The sequence below is a fragment of the Nicotiana tabacum genome, chromosome 20, assembly GCF_000715075.1.
Source record: "Nicotiana tabacum cultivar K326 chromosome 20, ASM71507v2, whole genome shotgun sequence".
In the NCBI taxonomy this organism is placed as follows: Eukaryota; Viridiplantae; Streptophyta; class Magnoliopsida; order Solanales; family Solanaceae; genus Nicotiana; species Nicotiana tabacum.
The window spans coordinates 4,308,366-4,328,145 of NC_134099.1; the positions used below are offsets into that span (position 1 = coordinate 4,308,366).

The 19,780-nt window shown below is 40.2% G+C and overlaps 1 protein-coding gene across 1 annotated transcript; it reads right to left on the reverse strand.

Moving 5' to 3' along the window:
* Positions 1-15,950: 15,950 nt before the first annotated feature.
* On the reverse strand, positions 15,951-19,508 carry LOC107796776 (3-ketoacyl-CoA synthase 6). The gene is made up of 4 exons (XM_016619586.2): positions 18,678-19,508; positions 17,362-17,764; positions 16,410-16,561; positions 15,951-16,317 (listed from the first exon to the last, which is right to left on the reverse strand). Exons 1-4 carry the CDS (start codon positions 19,459-19,461, stop codon positions 16,160-16,162), a joined length of 1,497 nt encoding a protein of 498 aa, XP_016475072.2. The 5' UTR covers positions 19,462-19,508; the 3' UTR covers positions 15,951-16,159.
* Positions 19,509-19,780: the final 272 nt, after the last annotated feature.

The window sequence follows — 19,780 nt, forward strand, 5'->3', positions numbered from 1 at the left end:
TTACATCAGAAATCCCCAGTAGGGAACGATAAAAGACCCCAGCCCCGAGAAACGGAAGGTTGCGACAAAAGGTCCCAGCACAAATCCAGGCGCATGAGTCAAAAAAGAAGAAAAGACGCGTCTTGAAAGAAGCGGTTTGTTGAACATTAAATGTGCCCAGCATAGCAAATCTGATGAAGAAAGCCGTATCCCCAGAGGAATCGCTGGAAAGCTCAATGAGGAAAACCATATCCCCGGCAGGCCCAGTGAAATGGTGAAACGGGTATTCAGGAGGGCAAAAGCCAGTGTCATCCCCAAGTGCACGAAAAAAAAGCACCGGAAGAAACACAAGCCGACAAGCAAGCAAGACAACCAGAGCAAGTTGAAGATAGATGAAATCTTGTGATCTGTAGTCTAGTCTAGCGTCTTGTTTTCTTTTTAGCGCGATGTAATAAGGAGACCGGTAGAGCAGCAGTAACATCATACAACAACAGTAACAACATACAACAGCAGCGAACATTACAGTCACACGGTAGTCCCAGCTACCGAAACTTCTCGAACTATATTAACCTGATTCCCTTTTAGACAGGGATATGTAGGAAACCTTTGAAGCAAAGGTTCGGTTAAATCTTTTTCAAAAAATGCTTCACACGGGGTACTCCAACAGGGCAAAAATCGCTCGTATCCGCTCACTTTATCATTGCACGAAAACTCTCTGTGTTTTCGGACAAAGAGGGGCAACTGTGAGCACGTGATTTTTGCTTCACGGACAATCACTCCAAAAGAAATCAAAATAATAACAAATGGCCTCGCTGTACAATTTTTTGGATTTTACGTGACATGTGTTAGTAGTTATTTGTGGTTCTATCCATTTTCATTTAATCTTATCAAACAAAATACAAAAATATATATGTCGTGTGTAATTAAACCATAATTCGGTTATTAAAAGGAAATTCACAAAAAATATGCATCTTTTATTCTATTTTGTCGCCATGGTGTGATTTTACCTATTTAAATATTTTAATATGTGTGTGATAATTGTGTTAAGTGTTAATTAATGGGTGTTTTAATTTCATTTTTTAATTTAGTTGTGTTTTAAAATTAGAAAACAAAAGAAAAGAGTGCAAATTGTTTAAAAAATCGGATTGGGCCTATTTTCTTTTAAAATTTGAGGCCCAAAAGCAGCCCAAGTCCGCCAGTCCAAGCAACCCATCCCCAGGCCACCAAAACGATGTAGTTCAACACCAAAACTACGTCGTTTCAGGGACAGTTCATCTCAGCCGTTCAAACCAGGTCGATCTGACGGCCCTCGTCCCATCTCCTTTACCCATTCCTTAACCCGACCCAATGAAACCCGGTTCGATCCATTTGATCCCGGACCAACCCGATCCCCTCTTAAGTGGAACGACGTCGTTCTGCATTAGCCAAAGGATCCTGGCCATCAATCTCACCCGATCCAACGGCCAGGATCTAAACCCCTAATTCGTATATAAACCTAACCCTTTTACTCCGCCCCTTATCCAAGCACCCCACCCTGTTCCTTCGTCTCCCTCAGAAAGGATCCCAAACCCCCTGAAACCCTAGCAACCGCCCTGGTTCCCTCTCAACATAAACCCGGCGGCAAGGACGCCGGTGACTACCATAGTTACACCACTGGACCTACAAGCCACCCTGAACACAAATCCCTGGCCACTTAACTTCGAATCACCTCCAGGGTGCTCGAATCTTCAATCAAAGATTCGAGCCAAAACCCTAAGTCACCGGATGAGTTCCAAACTTACACCACAACACCCCCTGGCCTCCCTCATACCCCAGATGCCTTTAGTTTCGGTCGAATATAGGTAGAACCCTTCGAACCCCAAATCTGAGCTCAAGAACCCTAAAAGCCAGGCCTGGTTCATTTTGATGTAAGTTTCCGGTGTAATCTTCTTTTCTTTCCTTCTGTTTATGTGTTATTCATATGTTCGTAGATTTGTTCTGGATTTTTGATTATTTTTCTGTCAATCCCCCCATCTTCAAAGACCCTTTTGTTTGGTCGATTTCTTTTTCTTCAGTGTTAAGTGTGTGTTATAAGATGTCTATTCGCTTCGATTGATGTTGTCGACTAGTTAAGTTTCGTAAACTCCATGTTAAATGTCCCGAGTATTGAAATAATTTGGTGCCATGTTTAGTCGATGTTGTTTGTCGATTGATTGTTCATATAATGGTATGTATAGTCGACCTGAGTAACGTCGTCGTATGCTAATTAGTCGCTAAATCAACTAGGATCAACTTAACTCTTACTGTCTGACTTTGGTTGAATAGGTTATGGTGAACTAATTAGAGGTTATTGTTTGTTAGCTGTGGGGGGTTCGAACTAGGTTCCACTTAGTTATAACTGGCAGATTCAACAGAATGAAAGGGTGGGGGCAGGGCAGTAATGATCTGGGGTTTTGTTGGATAATTTTGGTGTCAAAGACTGACAAATTTAGGATTAATGGGCTGTCAATTGGTTAATCAAAAATACTATTAATCTAGTATTAGTGCGGACAAAACATAAGAGCATGAGAGTTTAAAATGAATACTTTATTGAACCCATGACTCTTGAATGAATCAATATGACAAACATGCTATAGTGGGGAACCAAATGACTTGCATTAAGAAGATGCTTAGGCGTGGGAAGCTAAAGGGTATAGGGAGGAAGTCTGGAATAAGGGGGCAGTCTTGTTGAAGGTCTTTTAGGCCTATAAATGAGCTCATTCTTTTAGCAAGAAGGGGTTGGAAAATTGAAAGAAAAAAACAGAAAGAAAATTTCAGAAAAACTGTGAACTAAATATTGTCTGAAACTGCATAAGAGACTAAGGTGGTCAAGCTACTTTTGCCAAGTCAGTTCTTCTAGTTGGGGCTGTCACTATTTCATTAGGGTATTCTGATCTCTCTGCGGGATTACTACTGTATTTTGGGCTTCTGTATGCTGCTGACTGATTCTGGTCTTATTGCTATTGAAGTTATTGTTGGTTATCCGCCGAGTTGTTGTGATTATTGAACTACTGTTGCTATTGCATTGAATATTCTGGGTTTTCCTGCTGGTTTACTACTCCGTTTCTGGGATTGTTGTTTGGTGCTCGACCACCTGTGGGTTTAGTGTTTGAAACTGCTGTTGGTCGTTCGTGAACTAGTGGTTACATTGTTGCTGTTGTTACTGCTGTATTACTGCTGCTTGGCTGCTTGCTGCTGATATTCTTCCTCTTCTTCTTGTTCTTGTTGTCTGAATCCAGGTACACATACTAAGTCGATGTAATTCCATGTTTGAAGTTGACATTTGAAGCATGAATACACACATGAAGAAGTTGAAGTTATAAACTGAATTTAGTTTTCTTTATTGATTGTACTTAAGCCATTTTATGTATCACTGATATGTACTCCTGCCAAGGAGCTGTATAATTGGACCGTTTTTTTTATATATATGCAGTCATTTAGCTCATGAACTCCCTATGTATGTCCTTAGCTAAAAGAAGGATATGATGCTAAAAAGCACCCTGCTTACTTCCGTTTGTTTGTAAAAATGCATGTCAAGCTAGAATTAGGTAAATGGACTTCTAATTGTCATGACAGTCTAATTTCAGTATGCAAATGGTTTGAATTAGGATTACAACTAGATCTTAAAGTCCTTTCATGCCAACAGATCGCCTATTTTAAACTTACAACAAACTGTTAAGTGAAATAGTATCAGTTTATCTTTCAGCTTTGCAAACTCACGAATAGGCGTAGAAACAAGCAATTAGGCTCATATCAGAATAAGGACAGCCCAAGTCCAGTATAATACCATATGCATTGGACCCAAGCCCATGATTTGGCAAACGGATGACCCATACGTGCCCTTGCATTTGGAATTTCATAAAATTTTCTTTTTTTTTTGTTTGGAGGTCGACTATAACAATTTTAAGTATGTAATGGGATTAGGATCCTTTTCCCGCTTTCATTTTAGAGACGGACAAAAATAGAAGAATGTAGTCGCTTTAGGATATCCTTTTAAAATAAAAATAAGACGAGCCTCGCCAAATAAAACGCACCAGATGCGGGGCCCTCGTTAAATGTATATATTAAAATGCTTAGTTTGCGTGATGGGCCGTTTAGCGAATTTCACGGCCTTCCCAAAATAACAACGCGATAGTCTCTTTAGGCGCGTGTTTAATAGTTTACCTTCTTAAGCTTGGGTGTGCATTTCATGCGACCCGAATCCAAATCCCAAAACATCAAATAAAATGTGTTCCGGATTGTGGGTGCATTTCATGTGACACTGTCCAAAGACGTGTTTTAAGCGATGTTCACATTCTTTTAAAAATCATAATAATAAAGTGGTAAAAAGTTAAAGTTGGCACGTTGGTTCATAATTGTATTAAAATCAGATAAATAAGCCGAATATATAACAGTTGAGTGACCGTGCTAGAACCGCGGAACTCGGGAATGCCTAACACCTTCTCCCGGCTTAACAAAATTCCTTATCCGGATTTCTGGTACGCAGACTGTAATATGGAGTCATTCTTTTCCTCGATTCGGGATTAAAATTGGTGACTTGGGACACCCTGAATCTCCCAAGTGGCGACTCTGAAATAAATAAATCCCGTTTCGATTGTCCTTTAATTGGAAAAAACTCCTTCACCCCTCGCGGGGGCGGAAAAAGGAGGTGTGACAGCTCTGGCGACTCTGCTGGGGATGATACCCAGAACCACTAGTTCAGGGTTAGAAATCGAGCTTAGAATAAATTGTTATGTTCAGCTTTATCTGATTTTGTTACATGATCTGTGCTTAATATGCTAAATAACTGCTTTTACCGCTTTGATATTTTGTGAACTGTATATAAACTGTGTCGAAACCCATATCCTCTATGAGTCTTCTGAATCATGAAGAAGGGTGTACTTCGTACGACTTCTTTTCTGTATAGTGTCAAATCCCAATTTAGAACGAGGTTCGGACAAGTTGCTAAGCCGGTGAAGCTTCTATATTCCCGGTACGCTGCCCCCCCTCCCCCCCGGCTCGAGCTGTCCGCTCGGGTAAGACAGAACAAACACCCAGGTTCTGAACCTAGTATAACGAAGCCACATGCCGGATCCCTAGTAGGAACGCTTATCTGCATCATGTGCATTTTTGACTTAGGGGACTCAACACAGGGGTTGGGTCCGTCTAGGACTAGCAACCTGAAATGAAAAGACCATCCTGCTGCATCCTGTGGGCCTTATGCATTTACTTGTTTCAGACTCGCATGCCGACCGATTTTGAATATTGGAAAAATTTGAAAAAATGCATGTCAAGCTAGAATTAGGTAAATGGACTTCTAATTGTCATGACAGTCTAATTTCAGTATGCAAATGGTTTGAATTAGGATTACAACTAGATCTTAAAGTCCTTTCATGCCAACAGATCGCCTATTTTAAACTTACAACAAACTGTTAAGTGAAATAGTATCAGTTTATCTTTCAGCTTTGCAAACTCACGAATAGGCGTAGAAACAAGCAATTAGGCTCATATCAGAATAAGGACAGCCCAAGTCCAGTATAATACCATATGCATTGGACCCAAGCCCATGATTTGGCAAACGGATGACCCATACGTGCCCTTGCATTTGGAATTTCATAAAATTTTCTTTTTTTTTTGTTTGGAGGTCGACTATAACAATTTTAAGTATGTAATGGGATTAGGATCCTTTTCCCGCTTTCATTTTAGAGACGGACAAAAATAGAAGAATGTAGTCGCTTTAGGATATCCTTTTAAAATAAAAATGAAACGAGCCTCGCCAAATAAAACGCACCAGCTGCGGGGCCCTCGTTAAATGTATATATTAAAATGCTCAGTTTGCGTGACGTGCCGTTTAGCGAATTTCACGGCCTTCCTAAAATAACAACGTGATAGTCTCTTTAGGCGAGTGTTTAATAGTTTACCTTCTTAAGCTTGGGTGTGCATTTCATGCGACCCGAATCCAAATCCCAAAACATCAAATAAAATGTGTTCCGGATTGTGGGTGCATTTCATGTGACGCAGTCCAAAGACGTGTTTTAAGCGATGTTCACATTCTTTTAAAAATCATAATAATAAAGTGGTAAAAAGTTAAAGTTGGCACATTGGTTCATAATTGTATTAAAATCAGATAAATAAGCCGAATATAACAGTTGAGCGACCGTGCTAGAACCGCGGAACTCAGGAATGCCTAACACCTTCTCCCGGCTTAACAGAATTCCTTATCCGGATTTCTGGTACGCAGACTGTAATATGGAGTCATTCTTTTCCTCGATTCGGGATTAAAATTGGTGACTTGGGACACCCTGAATCTCCCAAGTGGCGACTCTGAAATAAATAAATCCCGTTTTGATTGTTCTTTAATTAGAAAAAACTCCTTCACCCCTCGCGGGGGCGGAAAAAGGAGGTGTGACACTCACGTATCTGAGTATATGCACCTACTTCCACCCATTTAGAGAAGTAGTCAGTTAAAACCAAAAGGAAATGTACCTTACCTCGCCCTGCTGGGAGTGGGCCAACTATGTCCATTCCCCATTTTATGAATGGCCATGGCGAAGTGACGGAATGGAGGAGTTCCCCTGCTTGATGCATCATAGGGGTGTATTTATTACACTGCTCGCACCTTCAGACATAGTTCGTGGCTTCTTTTTTCATGGCAGGCCAGTAGTAACCGGCACGAATGAGGCATCGAATGAGGGTGCGATTTCCCGTATGGGCGCTGCAGTGCCCTTCGTGTACTTCTTCCAGTACTCGCCTTGTTTGATATGGTCCAAGACATTTGGCTAGGGGGCCGCCGAACGTTCTCTTATAGAGATCATGGTTTACTAGGCTGTATCGGGCTGCTTGTATTCAGAGTTTCTTGGCTTCTTTTTTGTCTTGCGGGAGCGATCCATCCTGTAAATAGGCTACAAAGCGGGTACGCCAGTCCTAAGTTAGGTTTATAGGATGTACCTCGACGTGGTCTATTGCGGAGTGAAGGGTGACCACATTTTCTTTCCCAATATTCCTGATGGCTGCAACTAGTTTGGCGAGGCCATCTGCTTCAATATTCTGCGCCCTAGGTATCTGGTCAAGGAGGCATTCGTCGAACTCCGGTAGCAGTCTGTGGATTTCCGAATGGTACCTTTGTAGTCTCTGCTCTTTGATTTGGAAAGTCCCGGTAACTTGATTCACAACAAGTTGAGAGTCGCAGCGGAAGACGAGTCGTCGGGTGCCGTATTTGAGGGCTAACTTCAAACCTGCAATCACAGCCTCATACTCGGCCTCGTTGTTAGTCATCTTGGGACATCGTATGGACTGGCTAATTACTTCTCTTGGAGGGACCTCGAGGACGAGTCCCAGTCCCGATCCCAAGGCATTCGAGGCGCCGTCGGTGTAGAGGACCCAGAGGTCGGTACGTGTGGAAGCGCAAAGTTCTTCTTGTTTTGCCTCAAGCAATATTTCCACGCTGAAATCAGCGACAAAGTGGGCGAGCACCTGCGACTTAATGGCAGTTCACAGTTGGTATGTTATGTCGTGCTCGCTTAACTTTATGGAATATTTGGCAAGTCTACCTAAGAGTTCGGGTTTGTGCAGGATACCTCTTAGGGGAAAAGTTGTTACTGGGGTGACATTGAAAATATGGTCTAAGCTTGCGCGAAGCTACAACTAGTGCCAATAAAATATGGTCTATTAAAGTTTTGCAGATATAATAAATTGGAGACTGCGTACTTTTATTTTTGCGGACCAAGACTGCACTTACAGCAACTTCCGAAATTGCCAAATACATAAGCAGACACTCACCCCGATCCACTTTGACGAGTAGTGGCGGCGAACACAGATACACTTTTAGCTTCCTTAGGGCGTCGACACATTCCTCGTTCCATTGCAACCCGTGGTCTTTTCTTAGCACATTGAAGAATTTGTGGCATCTGTCCGAGGATCGTGAAATGAACCCCGATAAAGCGGCTATTCAACATGTTAGCTTCTGTACCTGTTTTTTGCTAGTCAGTACTTCTGCTATTGTGTCGATGGCTTTGATTTGATCCGGGTTAACTTCGATTCCCATTTGTGATACGAGGAAGCCGAGGAATTTTCCCGAGGTTACGCCGAAGGTGCACTTCTCGGTATTCCGAAGGCCTCTTTCAGATGGCTAATATGATCCTTTTTCTTTGTCGACTTTACCAGCATGTCGTCGATATACACCTCCATGGTCTTGCCGAGCTGTCCTTTGAACATTTTGGTAACTAGCCTCTGGTACGTGGCCCCTGCATTCTTGAGTCCGAACGACATCACTTTATAGCAGTACGTTCCTTGGTGAGTGCGGAAGGTTGTCTTTTCTTGATCTTCTTCAACCATTAGAATTTGATTGTAACCGGAGTAGGCGTCCAAGAAGCTTAGCAACTCGTGCCCCGCCGTCGCATCTATCAGTTGATCGATATGGGGTAATGGGAAGGAATCCTTCGTGCATGCTTTGTTTATATCAGTGAAGTCTATGCACATTCGCCATTTCCCGTTCTTCCTTTTTACCATGACCACGTTGGCGACCCATTGGGGGTATTTTGATTCTCTGATTAAATCGTTGACGAGCAATTTATCTACATCTTCACTGACTGCCTCATTGATTGTAGCATTGAACTTCCTCCTTATTTGTTGTACCAGCGGATAGAGTGGGTCGACATTCAGTCTGTGAGTGGCGATGTCCTTTGGGATTCCTGGCATATCTGAATGGGAGAAGGCAAACAAATCGGCGTTGTTAGTTAAAAATTCACGATACTTACCTGGCTCCGAGAGGTTGTGCCCTATGTAAGCCTTTTTTGTGTTGTCGGCGTCATCCAATTGGACGGGGTCAAGATCCTCTATAGTTGCCTTGCAGGCTTCTACTATGTCTGGGTCTTTGATGGCCTCTATTTGTGGGTCGGGTTTAGTTCCCAACATGGCTGATTGTTATGCCTCCACACTTACACCTTTCAGTTGTTTGGTATGCGTGCAATCTTTGGTGATTCGATAGCATTCTTAGGCGGTGTGTGGCTCGTCTCGGATGTTGAATATCCTATACAGGTTGGGAAATTTGATCACTTGATAGAAGATTGAAGGAATGACTCGCATGGCGTGTATCCATGGTCGCCCTATGATGGCGTTATAAGCTGTTTCCTGATTCATGACGTGGAATGTTGTTTCCAGGGTGACTCCTCCTGCTAGGACAGGCAGCACTATTTCTCCGGACGTATGCTCTACTACATTATTAAAACCCGTTAGTGTAATGCAACATGGTATTATTCTCAAGCCTCATTTGCATGAGAACTTGTGGGTGAACAATACACGCGTCGCTTCCGTCATCCACCATGATATTTTTTACATCTGTATCAGCAATGCTGTAAAGTTATAACCAAAGCATCATAGTGAGGGAAATACAAACCGTCGGTATCTGACTTATCAAAGATGATACTGTCTTCGAGGTCATCATATCGTTCGTGGGCGACCGTCCGTTTGAGTTTATGCGTGGTGGTGAACTTCACATGGTTGATTACCGTATCATCGCCACCGCCAATGATCATCTGTATGGTGCACGCTGGTGATGGTGGCTTTGGAGGTCCTTGGGACGAATCGCGCCCCTTGGCGAAGTTGGCCCTTCCTTTATCGCTGAGCAGTTCTTTCAAGTATTTGTGATTTAACATCCTAACTACTTCCTGCCATAGACCTATGCAATCTTCAGTCTTGTGTCCCCTTTCTTGGTGGAATTAGCAGAGGACGTTCGACCTCCTGGTGCTTGGGTCCGATTTTATTTTTTGCGGCCACTGCACCTACGTGCCCAGCTTTTCCAACGCGTACACTACCTCTGAAGGGGATACACAAATGTTATGAGCAGATAGCAGTGGAGGCATACCTCTTTCATTCCGAAGGAGTGCGGTGTGTCGTAGCACGACATCCACGTGTCTTGGAGGGGACGGGTTATATGTTTGGACATATGGCTGATGCCTTTCTCGATTGAAACGTGGGGGTTGATCTCTTCGTCCATCGTTACGTCGATCTCTCCTTGCCTCGATCTGAACTAACGTTAATCGCTGAATCGGTCCATTCAGATCGTCCTCATCTACTCTTACCTCGGTGCAATAGGCGTTATGGATCTCTTCCTATGTGGTGGTGGGGGTGTACTTCATGAGTCTGCTGAGCAATTTTTTGGTTGCCTTTGATCCATTCCTGATTAACCCATTTTGAAAGGCTGTCACTGCTATCCCTTCTGACATGTTTGGAAGGCTCATCCTTATTCTGTTGAATCGGGCCAAGAAGTCCCTCACCCGTCGTTTACCTGACGGCGAAGATATCATTGACCCTAGCTTCAGCCTTCTTCGCCCCTGCATGAGCGGTGGCGAATTTGTCCGCCATCTCTTCAAATGTTGATATTGATCGTGCCGGTAGCTGGGAGTACCATGTCAATGCTCCCCCTGTCAAAGTTTCTCCGAACCTTTTTAGCAGCACAGATGGTACCTGTTCCTTTGACAGATCATTGCCCTTTACCGCAATAATATAATGGATTAAATGGTCCTCTGGGTTCTTGGTCCCGTCGTATATTTTAAAGTATGGCGGCATTTTGAAGGTTTTTGGAATAGGATGAGGGGCAGCCCCGTCGCTGTATGGTTGCTCGACGAATTGGCCCACATCGTATTTTGGTAATAGCTTAGGGGCACCTGGTGTTATACCCCATTTTAACCAGGTCAAATTAAAGTATAACATATAAAGGGAAGGTTTTTAAGGCATCCTTTAAGATCCATTTTAAATGGTTAACCGAACGGACTAAAGTTAATTAAGGCCATATTACTATATAAAAGGTCGATATACTAAATGCTTTACCAATGTGATCTGAAAGCTAGGAAAGATCAGTATATATATATATATATATATATATATATATATATATATATATATATATATATATATATATATATATATATATATATATATATACATACATACCATGTGAATAAATATTAACTTGTACGTTAGCTTAGAAAGCAAATTCAGTTAAAAATCTTAAACCTTACATAGAGGCGATATTTTGTGATGAACGCACAAAATTGAGGATTCTGAAGCCAAAGGCATATGGGGGTGCAAGAAGTGCCAAAGAACTGGAAAATTTCTTGTGGGATATGGAGCAGTATTTCCAGGCTGCACGTGTGACGGATGACGACAAGGTGACGATCACACCAATGTATTTGACTGGTGATGCAAAGGTGTGGTGGCGTACACGAATGGCAGAAACGGAAAGTGCTGGACTGCCCAAGATTGGAACTTGGGAGATGCTGAAGAAGGAATTAAAATCCCAATTCCTTCCAACTAATTCATCGTGGTTGGCACGAGATGGACTACGTCGCTTGAAACAAAGTGGCACGGTGAGGGAATATATCAAGGAATTTTCGTCCTTGATGCTGAATGTAAGTAATATGGAAGAGGAAGATAAGCTGCATTACTTCATGAGTGGACTGAAGGGCTGGGCGCAATTGGAGTTGAGAAGGCAGAATGTTCAAAACCTCTCTACTACCATTGCTGCGGCAGATGCGTTGGCTGACCTGAACATAGGTGATGACCCTGCTGGAACTTCGCATTCAAAGGCTGACGAGAAAGCTAGGGAATGGAAGAAAAGAGGGAAGGGCCAAGCTGCCGAAGATGAGGGCTTTGCCAAGAATGTGAGACAAGAGAATCACAACGACAAAGAAAGGAGCGGCAAGTTCAAAGGCTGCTTCACTTGTGGTGGACCGCACTTGAAGAAGGACTGTCCGGTGCAGGCTAGGGTGAATGCTATGCTGGCTGCAGAGAAACAAGAACAAGTGGCAGAGCCAAATGCCATTGTGGCAGATAGGAATGGAGAACCCGGGGCGGTGTATGTCAACAACCCCTTGGGGCTGCTTCATTGAGTCGGCTCGACGAGGACATCGATTTCAAAGGGTGCGGGTGGTTTGTTAGGGCCTGACTCTTTGTCATCGGGCGTGGCACGGCTGTGGCAAGGATTTGGGCGTGATGGCCTTGTCATTTGGCCTATGTTGTCACGGGGGCATTTTTGGTCAGTCAAAACTCACACCCACGCGGCAGTCAAGTCACGCACTTGACTCAGCCTTCCCCAAACACTTAGCCAATTTTCCGCAAGTTTGGCTTAAACGAAATTTTGGCAGCAATTCAATAAGAACACAAGCATATACGGGAAAAATCCCAACCTTTGCATTAATATGGAAAATATACAAAGGACCCCTCACTTTGCTATGAACACAGTCTGCTCACAGCCCACTTTTGACAAAGAACACAAGTCGTTCTTGGCCAACACTAAGACCTACCCAAGCCTAGGCCTGCTATGTTGTATAGGACCGAGTGTTGGCCGGTTAAAAATTCACGCATCCAGAAGATGAAAGTAGCAGAGATGAGGATGCTGAAGTGGATGTGCGGGCATACAAGGATGAACAAGATTAGGAATGAAGATATTCGAGAGAAGGTGGGCGTGGCCCCCATGGAGGACAAGATGCGGGAAGCAATCTCAGATGGTTCGGGCACATTCAGAGGAGGAGCACTGATGCACCAGTGAAGAGATGTGAGCGACTGGCGGTGGTGGGCACAAGGAGAGGTAGAGGAAGGCCTAAGAAGTATTGGGGGGAGGTGATCAGGCATGACATGACACGACTTAGAATTTCTGAGGACATGACCATTGACAGGGAATTGTGGAAGTCGAGCATTAAAGTTGTAGGTTAGAGGGTAGTTTGTGAATATTAATACAGCGCACTAGAGTGAGACTAACCATTTAGGAGTTAGTCTAAGGATGCTACTGACCAGCTACTGATGCAGCGCTATATCTGTTGGATATTAGTATACCTTACATTCTTTTCTCCATCATTTTCGTATTTCCTATATTTCTTATATTGTTGTTATTTTTATTTTATGTTATGTATTATATGTTTTATTATGAGCCTATTGATAGTACTAATATATTGTCTCTTATTTCTCTCTTGAGCCGAGGGTCTCCTGGAAACAGCCTCTCTGTCCCTCGGGGTAGGGGTAAGGTCTGCATATATATTACCCTCCCCAGACCCCACTTGTGAGATTATACTGGGATGTTGTTGTTGTTGTTGTTTATACAGAGGCGAATATTTATGTGTTCAAACAAACTGATTGTTTAGCTAAGTGAGGTATCCTAGGTAAGGTTCATTATCCCAAACTATTGACGAGTAAAATGTGGCTAATTATCGATTTAAAATTATTTATATCTAGATATCGTATCATGTGTGAAAAAGTAGTAGTCTGTTACTAACAAAAATTCTAAATGAAAACTTGGTCATACTAATCTTAACATAACAAGCAAAGACAAGCAACATTCATACAAAAGAAAAGCAGATTGTTAATAAAAGTTAGGAATTGGCAAAGTAAAGATTAAGATGGAATAGCGGGAAGCTCCTTCAGGAACCCCGAAAATGATGGTTCTTTATAGTTTCGCCTAGAGAATTTGAGGTTAGAATATGTAGTGTTGACTCCATGAGGTGCTACGGCATCGTCGAGTCTCAAAGTGAAACTCTTGGGCTCCGGTGTTCATGCGAAAAACAAAGAAAGAATAAAACAGTTAGAGAAGATTACAATATATTTGAGCAACATCACTTCTTCGAATAGCCAAGAAAACAATAGCAAATAGTATGGTTTGGTCAATAAAGTTTAACACAGCCAATTTGAATACAACATGACTTAAAACATGGATTCTTCACATCACTTTAGTATTAAAAAAAATGTCATCTGTACATTACACTACAACAAATAAACGTAAACCTAAGACATGTTTTTTTAAGAGCAAATACAATTTCCTTAAGGGAAAGATCAGAATTAAAAAAAGTCAGATTTTACCTGTTGTGGGACAGTGAACTAGGAGGATGTTGGCCTCGAATCTACTCTCTTGTTATGGAAAAGATTCGAACCTCGATCGGAATGAGTTCCAAAATATCTGTCACGGCTAAAGTTCACCATGACAGAAAAGAAAGTTTTGTAAGAGAGTCTCGAGAATTTGAGACTATATTAGATGTGAGTGATAAAGTAGTGTTCAAGAGGTGGCTGATTCTTATGTCTAGTGTAGATGTAGGCGGCTGAATCTTGAAGTTCAAAAATGGTGGCCGCTCTCCAAAAAAGTTCCTCTCTCACTTGTAGAAAACAGTAGCATTTATAGGGAAAAAGTCTAGGGTTAGAGATTAAGTTTGAAATTCAAAGTATGAAAATGGCAACACAGTACAAAGAAATCGAGATAGCCAGAGGTAAATCCTACCCATGGAGTGCAACCTCGCTATTGTTGGGAGAAGAGTTTTGGATTCTTTTGAAGAAATTTGACCAAATTCTTTGCTTGCTTCAGAGTGGCAGAGATTTGTCCTTGCTATTTTACAAAAGAGTTAAGATTTGGCTTGACTCTTTTCTGTTGGCATGTCCTACTTGCTCGAAAAAGGAGACCACATGTGAGAGAGATGGGATTTGTATCAAAATGGAGTGACAAGCTCTGGATTTCAAGAGATGATGGCCAAATTTTGCTAAAAAGGAGGAGGTAAGAGGCAACCGCTGGGAATGTATTAAGATTGGACTATAGTCTTGGTGGATTAGGCTTTGGGCTAATAATAATTGCGGGCTGATTGCAGTGGCTGAAAATACAAGATTTTGGGCTAAAAAAATGGCACTCCAAAGAGGCCGAAATTGTTGGGCTATTTGGACTCCTTTCTTCTTGTACTTCTTCTAAGCTTCTAAGTTTATTCAAATATTTAATATTTAAAATACACTATACAATAACAATAGTAGTAGCAATAATAATATTAAGTGATTAATAATAATAATAATAATAATGATAATAATAATACTCTAATACTAATAGTAATACTAATACTAATATTAATACTAATATTACTAATAGTAATAGATGTAACAAAAATAGTAGTAAAAATAGGTATCTAAACTATTACTAACTTAAAAGCTAATAGAATTAATTGGAACAAAGGAGGGACAAAATTGGATGTCAACACCTGGTATTTTGTCAACCTTTTCCCGATGCTCCTTCATTTGATCACGGCTTGTTCTCGTTTTCCGTCTCTTCCATTTTCTTTAAGATGGTCATGAGTGCATCGTCACCCGCATCAGTAACAGTGCGGGTGTTGCCCGTTCGTGTAGTGCTTGGCTCATTGGTGGTAGTTGTGATTCCTGTAGGCGGCAGGTCTTCGACATTTCCTTGAGGTGGTTTTTCGAGTATGTTGCTCAAAGCACTTGTCAACCATTCTTCTAGCAGCTTTTTGACTGCTAGTGGTGTTTCTTCCACCGTGGACGTTGAGGCTCCTCTTTCGTGCAAGACTGTTAGATCCCCGTGTGGAGAAGGTGAGATCTCCCCCTCCGGTGTAACTCTTGGTGTTGTGTTCTCAGTGTCTTCCCTACCGGCTTCGTTGAGGGAGTTCAGGAGATTGCTTGAGACATCTGTTATCATCTCCAGCCTCGCTTCTTTTTCTGCCATTGTTGGTTTTTAAGAGATTTGAAGAACAATAATCGTCACTTTCAAGAACCTAGATGAGAACTATAATTTCAGCTATGGAAATCCCCACAGACGGCGCCAAATTGTTTGACTCAAAAAATATTAAAACTTTTTTGAACAAATCAATCAATGATGAAGGGGTAAATCGTAGCTGAAGATAATAAACTCTAGGATGATAATAATAGAGAGAAGAAAATAGTAGAGATTCTTTTTCATTCAAGGTTTTAGAATTTTACAGAGTCCCCCCCCTTTACAAGGCTCTCATTCTTCTTATATATTCGGAAATTACCCCCCCTCCCCATAGAAATGACATGCAAGAGATCCTTGAGGAATATTCTCGACATCCCCTAGATAGGCTTAATCTACCGTCGAGGTTGTATCCTTCTTGGCGTCGACTCATAGGTACTCGACCATTTGTCGTGCTCATTGCAGGCCGTGGTTGGTCAAATTCAGACCCATACAATATGTAGATCGAATATTTCACATTCATGAAAAACACACACTCTCCTTTGTAACATATAATTTTACAGACTAATAAAAATAAAGGAAAACGACATATTGCATGCAAAGAAAACACACTGAAAATTCCTCAATTCCATCGTCTCTTCTCCTTCTCCATTTTCATTTTTGGTAGAGGGAAGAAAAGAGGGAATTAATTAACTTAATACATTGATTAAAGTTTAAAGACTAGAGCTTAACAACATCTGGAATATCAACAGGATATCTGTCAATACAATCAGCCCATGGACTATGAGTTACTGGGGTTTTGATTGTTCTATTACACTTCCAAACCGCACTGTTACACTTGAATCCACTTCCAAATGCAATTTGCCAAATCCTGTCACCTATTGATCATTCGAGGCATAACATAATTAAGTAATTGAAATCGTCCTTGTTTTAATAACAGTTTAAACTTTTAAATGATAACGATCGTTACCTTTCTTCATTCTCCCCTTTGCCTCAATGTAACTCATCTCATACCATAGCGACGACGATGACGTGTTCCCGAATCGATACAACGTCATCCTTGATGCCTCCACGTGCTCCGCCGATAGCTGCAGGCTTTTCTGCAGCTCATCTATCACCGCCCTATTGGGATAGATATAATTTATTTATCCCAAGTACATGAATTTACTTATTAGGAAATTGACATAGCCAGGAGCGAAGCTACATGGTTGACCATTCTTTGTCGGAAAATGATATTGTTTGTATAGGTAAAAAGTTAGAATTCATTAAGAGAGGCAGGCTTTAGCCAACGCCCTGACTTCTCTCTAGAATAGCTCTCTCTCTCTCTCTCTCTCTCTCTCTCTCTCTATATATATATATATATATATATATATATATATATATATATATATATATATATATATACCCTTTACGGGGTGTGTTTGCTTCTTTCAAATTTGAACACCCTAGGAAAAATTCTTGATTTCGCCACTAAATTAGCTAGAATGTATTATTAAATTAATACATGTATTTTTTTCGTTCACTTTTACTTGTGTCTTATCATTTACTATACTCATTACTAAATTATTTGCTAAAACTTCTTAAAATACTATTATTATTACGGGTATTATGGTAAAATCTGTACTTCTTTATTATTTTTTCAAATAAGTATTTATTGTGGACAAGTAAAAATGAACAGCGGGAGTACTAAACTATGTATAATATATTAGTCCCTTTATCTCAATTTATTTGGCGGAATTTCGAAAGTCAAATAATTTTTTTTTACCGTGATTTGTTATAGGCTTTTTAAAATTTTTAAATCCTTAATTATTGTAACCAGTAGTTCTTTTGAACTATTTTTCAAATATTTAAATTTTATTGAAAACAATATAAACATTGTATATTTGAATTTATGGTCAAAATTAAAAAGTAAAGAAGAATACCTTCCTCCCGCGTGTATGCAGAAATGCTCAAACGCTAGTTTAAAGTCCGGAACGTATGGTTTCGAATTTTTCTTGAAAATTTTTCGACGAATGAATGTCAGAAGGAAGAGAAGTTGCTCTGAAGCAGGCAGAACAAGGGGTCCAATTGTAGTAATATTAGACTTCAATGCTTCTCCTGCAACTTGCATTAAATCTATACACAAATTTATACCAACTTTTCCTTCTGGATCTTCTTGTTGTTGTACACATCTAAATGATTTATCATCTGCTCCTTTATGTGTTCTTACAACATGTACTAAACGGTATTTTGCCCTCCTTTGATCTGATTTTCTGTTAGATAAAAGAATGGCAGCTCCTCCCATTCTGAACAAGCAATTAGGTAGCAACATTGATCTCTCCTTACCTAAATTAACAAAAGGTGAAACAACTTTTATGTATCATGAAAAAACTTACAATAATCAATATTTTCATTGTTCCTCCTACTACACGACGCTTAGTTAACCCTAATATTAAACCCTACTTGTACAACTGTTACTGAGTAGTTTTTGAATATTAAATGAACCTCTTCCCAAAGCCTTCTCCGTTCATTTCTAGCTGTCCACTTTTGACTTTGCACTTCCTTAAAGAAAAATAAATGAAGTATGTATTTTATAATTTTACCTATAATAATGATAATTTCAAAAAGACTTAGGGAAATAATTTGGGGAATGAGTAGTTAATGAAAAAGATAAAATACGAAAAAAAGATTGTCTTTCTCTTGATTTAGTATAATGGACAAGTACAACAACAACAACCCAGTAAAATCCCACAAGTGGGGTCTGGGGAGGGTAGTATGTACGCAGACCTTACCTCTATCCCGAAGGAGTAGAGAGCCTGTTTCCGGAAGATTATAATGGATAAGTAAAAATAAAAATATATTTTTAATACAGTGAACAAGCAAAAGTGAACGAAGGAAGTATATCACAGTCAGAGGAACTGTAACATATAATGACATCCCATATACAGTCAGACCTCTCTATAACATTATCTATATATAACAACAATTCATTGTAAAAGACAAGTTTTTTTTGGAACAGAGTTTTATACTATATTATAATGTATGTCCTTTATAACAACACTTTACTATAGCAGCCAAAAAATATCGGAAAAAACGAGGTTGTTATAGAGAGGTTTGCCTGTAATGCGATTTATCAATAAGAGGTATATAACCTTTCCATCAATAATTCTTTCATGTCCATTTATTAAAATTTAATATGTTCAAAAACATATGATTTTTGTAATAAATAAATTTTAATACTTAAAAGAAATCTCTTTACCTAGATAGCTATTCGGGGTGATAATCTCAGTGCTAATGACCACAGCGTTTGAATTAGGGTAATGTTGAAGAAGATCACGAGCTAAATCAATGGATATGAGTCCTGCACTGCATCCCATTCCAGATAAATTAAAACTCTTTATATTACTCCTGAGCTTATACTTATTAATCAACATAGCTGAAAGGGAAGGAGTTGGCGAAAAAAGGCTACAATTTACAATAAGAATATCAATAAATTTAGGGTTTAATCTTGTTTTTTCCAAAAGTGAATCCATGATAGAAAAAATAACAAGCTCAGCTTCCTCTCTAGCCAAAACCATAGTTGGTGTTGGTGGAATATAATGGATGGCTGGTGGTAGAGCGGTTTCTTCACCGAGCCCAGAGCGTTCAAGCATTTTCATTTGGAAACGAACGCTCTTAGGCTCGGTGGGTAAAATGAGTTGTGCATGTTCCACAAAAGAAGCAGAGGGGGCTCGAAACATATTAGGAGGGCGAAAACATGCATAATCCACTAAGTATATAGTTCTTGGACGCGACATGAAGTAATATGTTGATACATAAATGATGACGAATAATGAACAAATGGAGGGAAGAGATGTGAAGGAAATAGAGTTATAAAAACTGAGGACTTCATTTGGACTTAGTTGAAGAATTAGAATAAGAATAGTAAGCATAAAGGGTAATAACAAGAAAGTTAAAATGTTGTTCACTATGTATTGGTACCCTAATTTGGCATATTTTTGTTTCATTGATTGAGAATATTTTGGTGATGATATTTTAGGCATTTTGGGAAAGGAAATGGAGGATAAGTTTTGAGTACAAAATAATAGTGAAGAAATAGAATGGAGATTTAAAGAGGGGGGGAAATGAATTATAGCAATATAGGTAGTTGCTATGATTTAATGTGATTAAATGTAGCTGTTACACTTGGCAAGTGTCCTCAACCTAAATAATAAGGTGTGTACCAACCTAGCTCTCTATCACTAGTACTAGGGGTAGGAGTGGACATAATTTGGGCAAATCAATTTTTTTTTTTTGGATTTTCGGATAACAGATTGTATTTTTAAATTTTTTGGATTTTAGATTGGATATTGAATTTGGTAC

Excerpts from the sequence above, each read along its gene's own strand:
- LOC107796776 (XM_016619586.2), bottom strand. The coding sequence starts at position 19,461 with ATGCCTAAAATATCATCACCAAAATATTCTCAATCAATGAAACAAAAA. Across the intron at positions 17,765-18,677 it reads CACCCCGAATAGCTATCTAG|GTAAGGAGAGATCAATGTTG; the intron begins GTAAAGAGATTT and ends TTGTTAATTTAG. Across the intron at positions 16,562-17,361 it reads TGCATACACGCGGGAGGAAG|GGCGGTGATAGATGAGCTGC; the intron begins GTATTCTTCTTT and ends CTATCCCAATAG.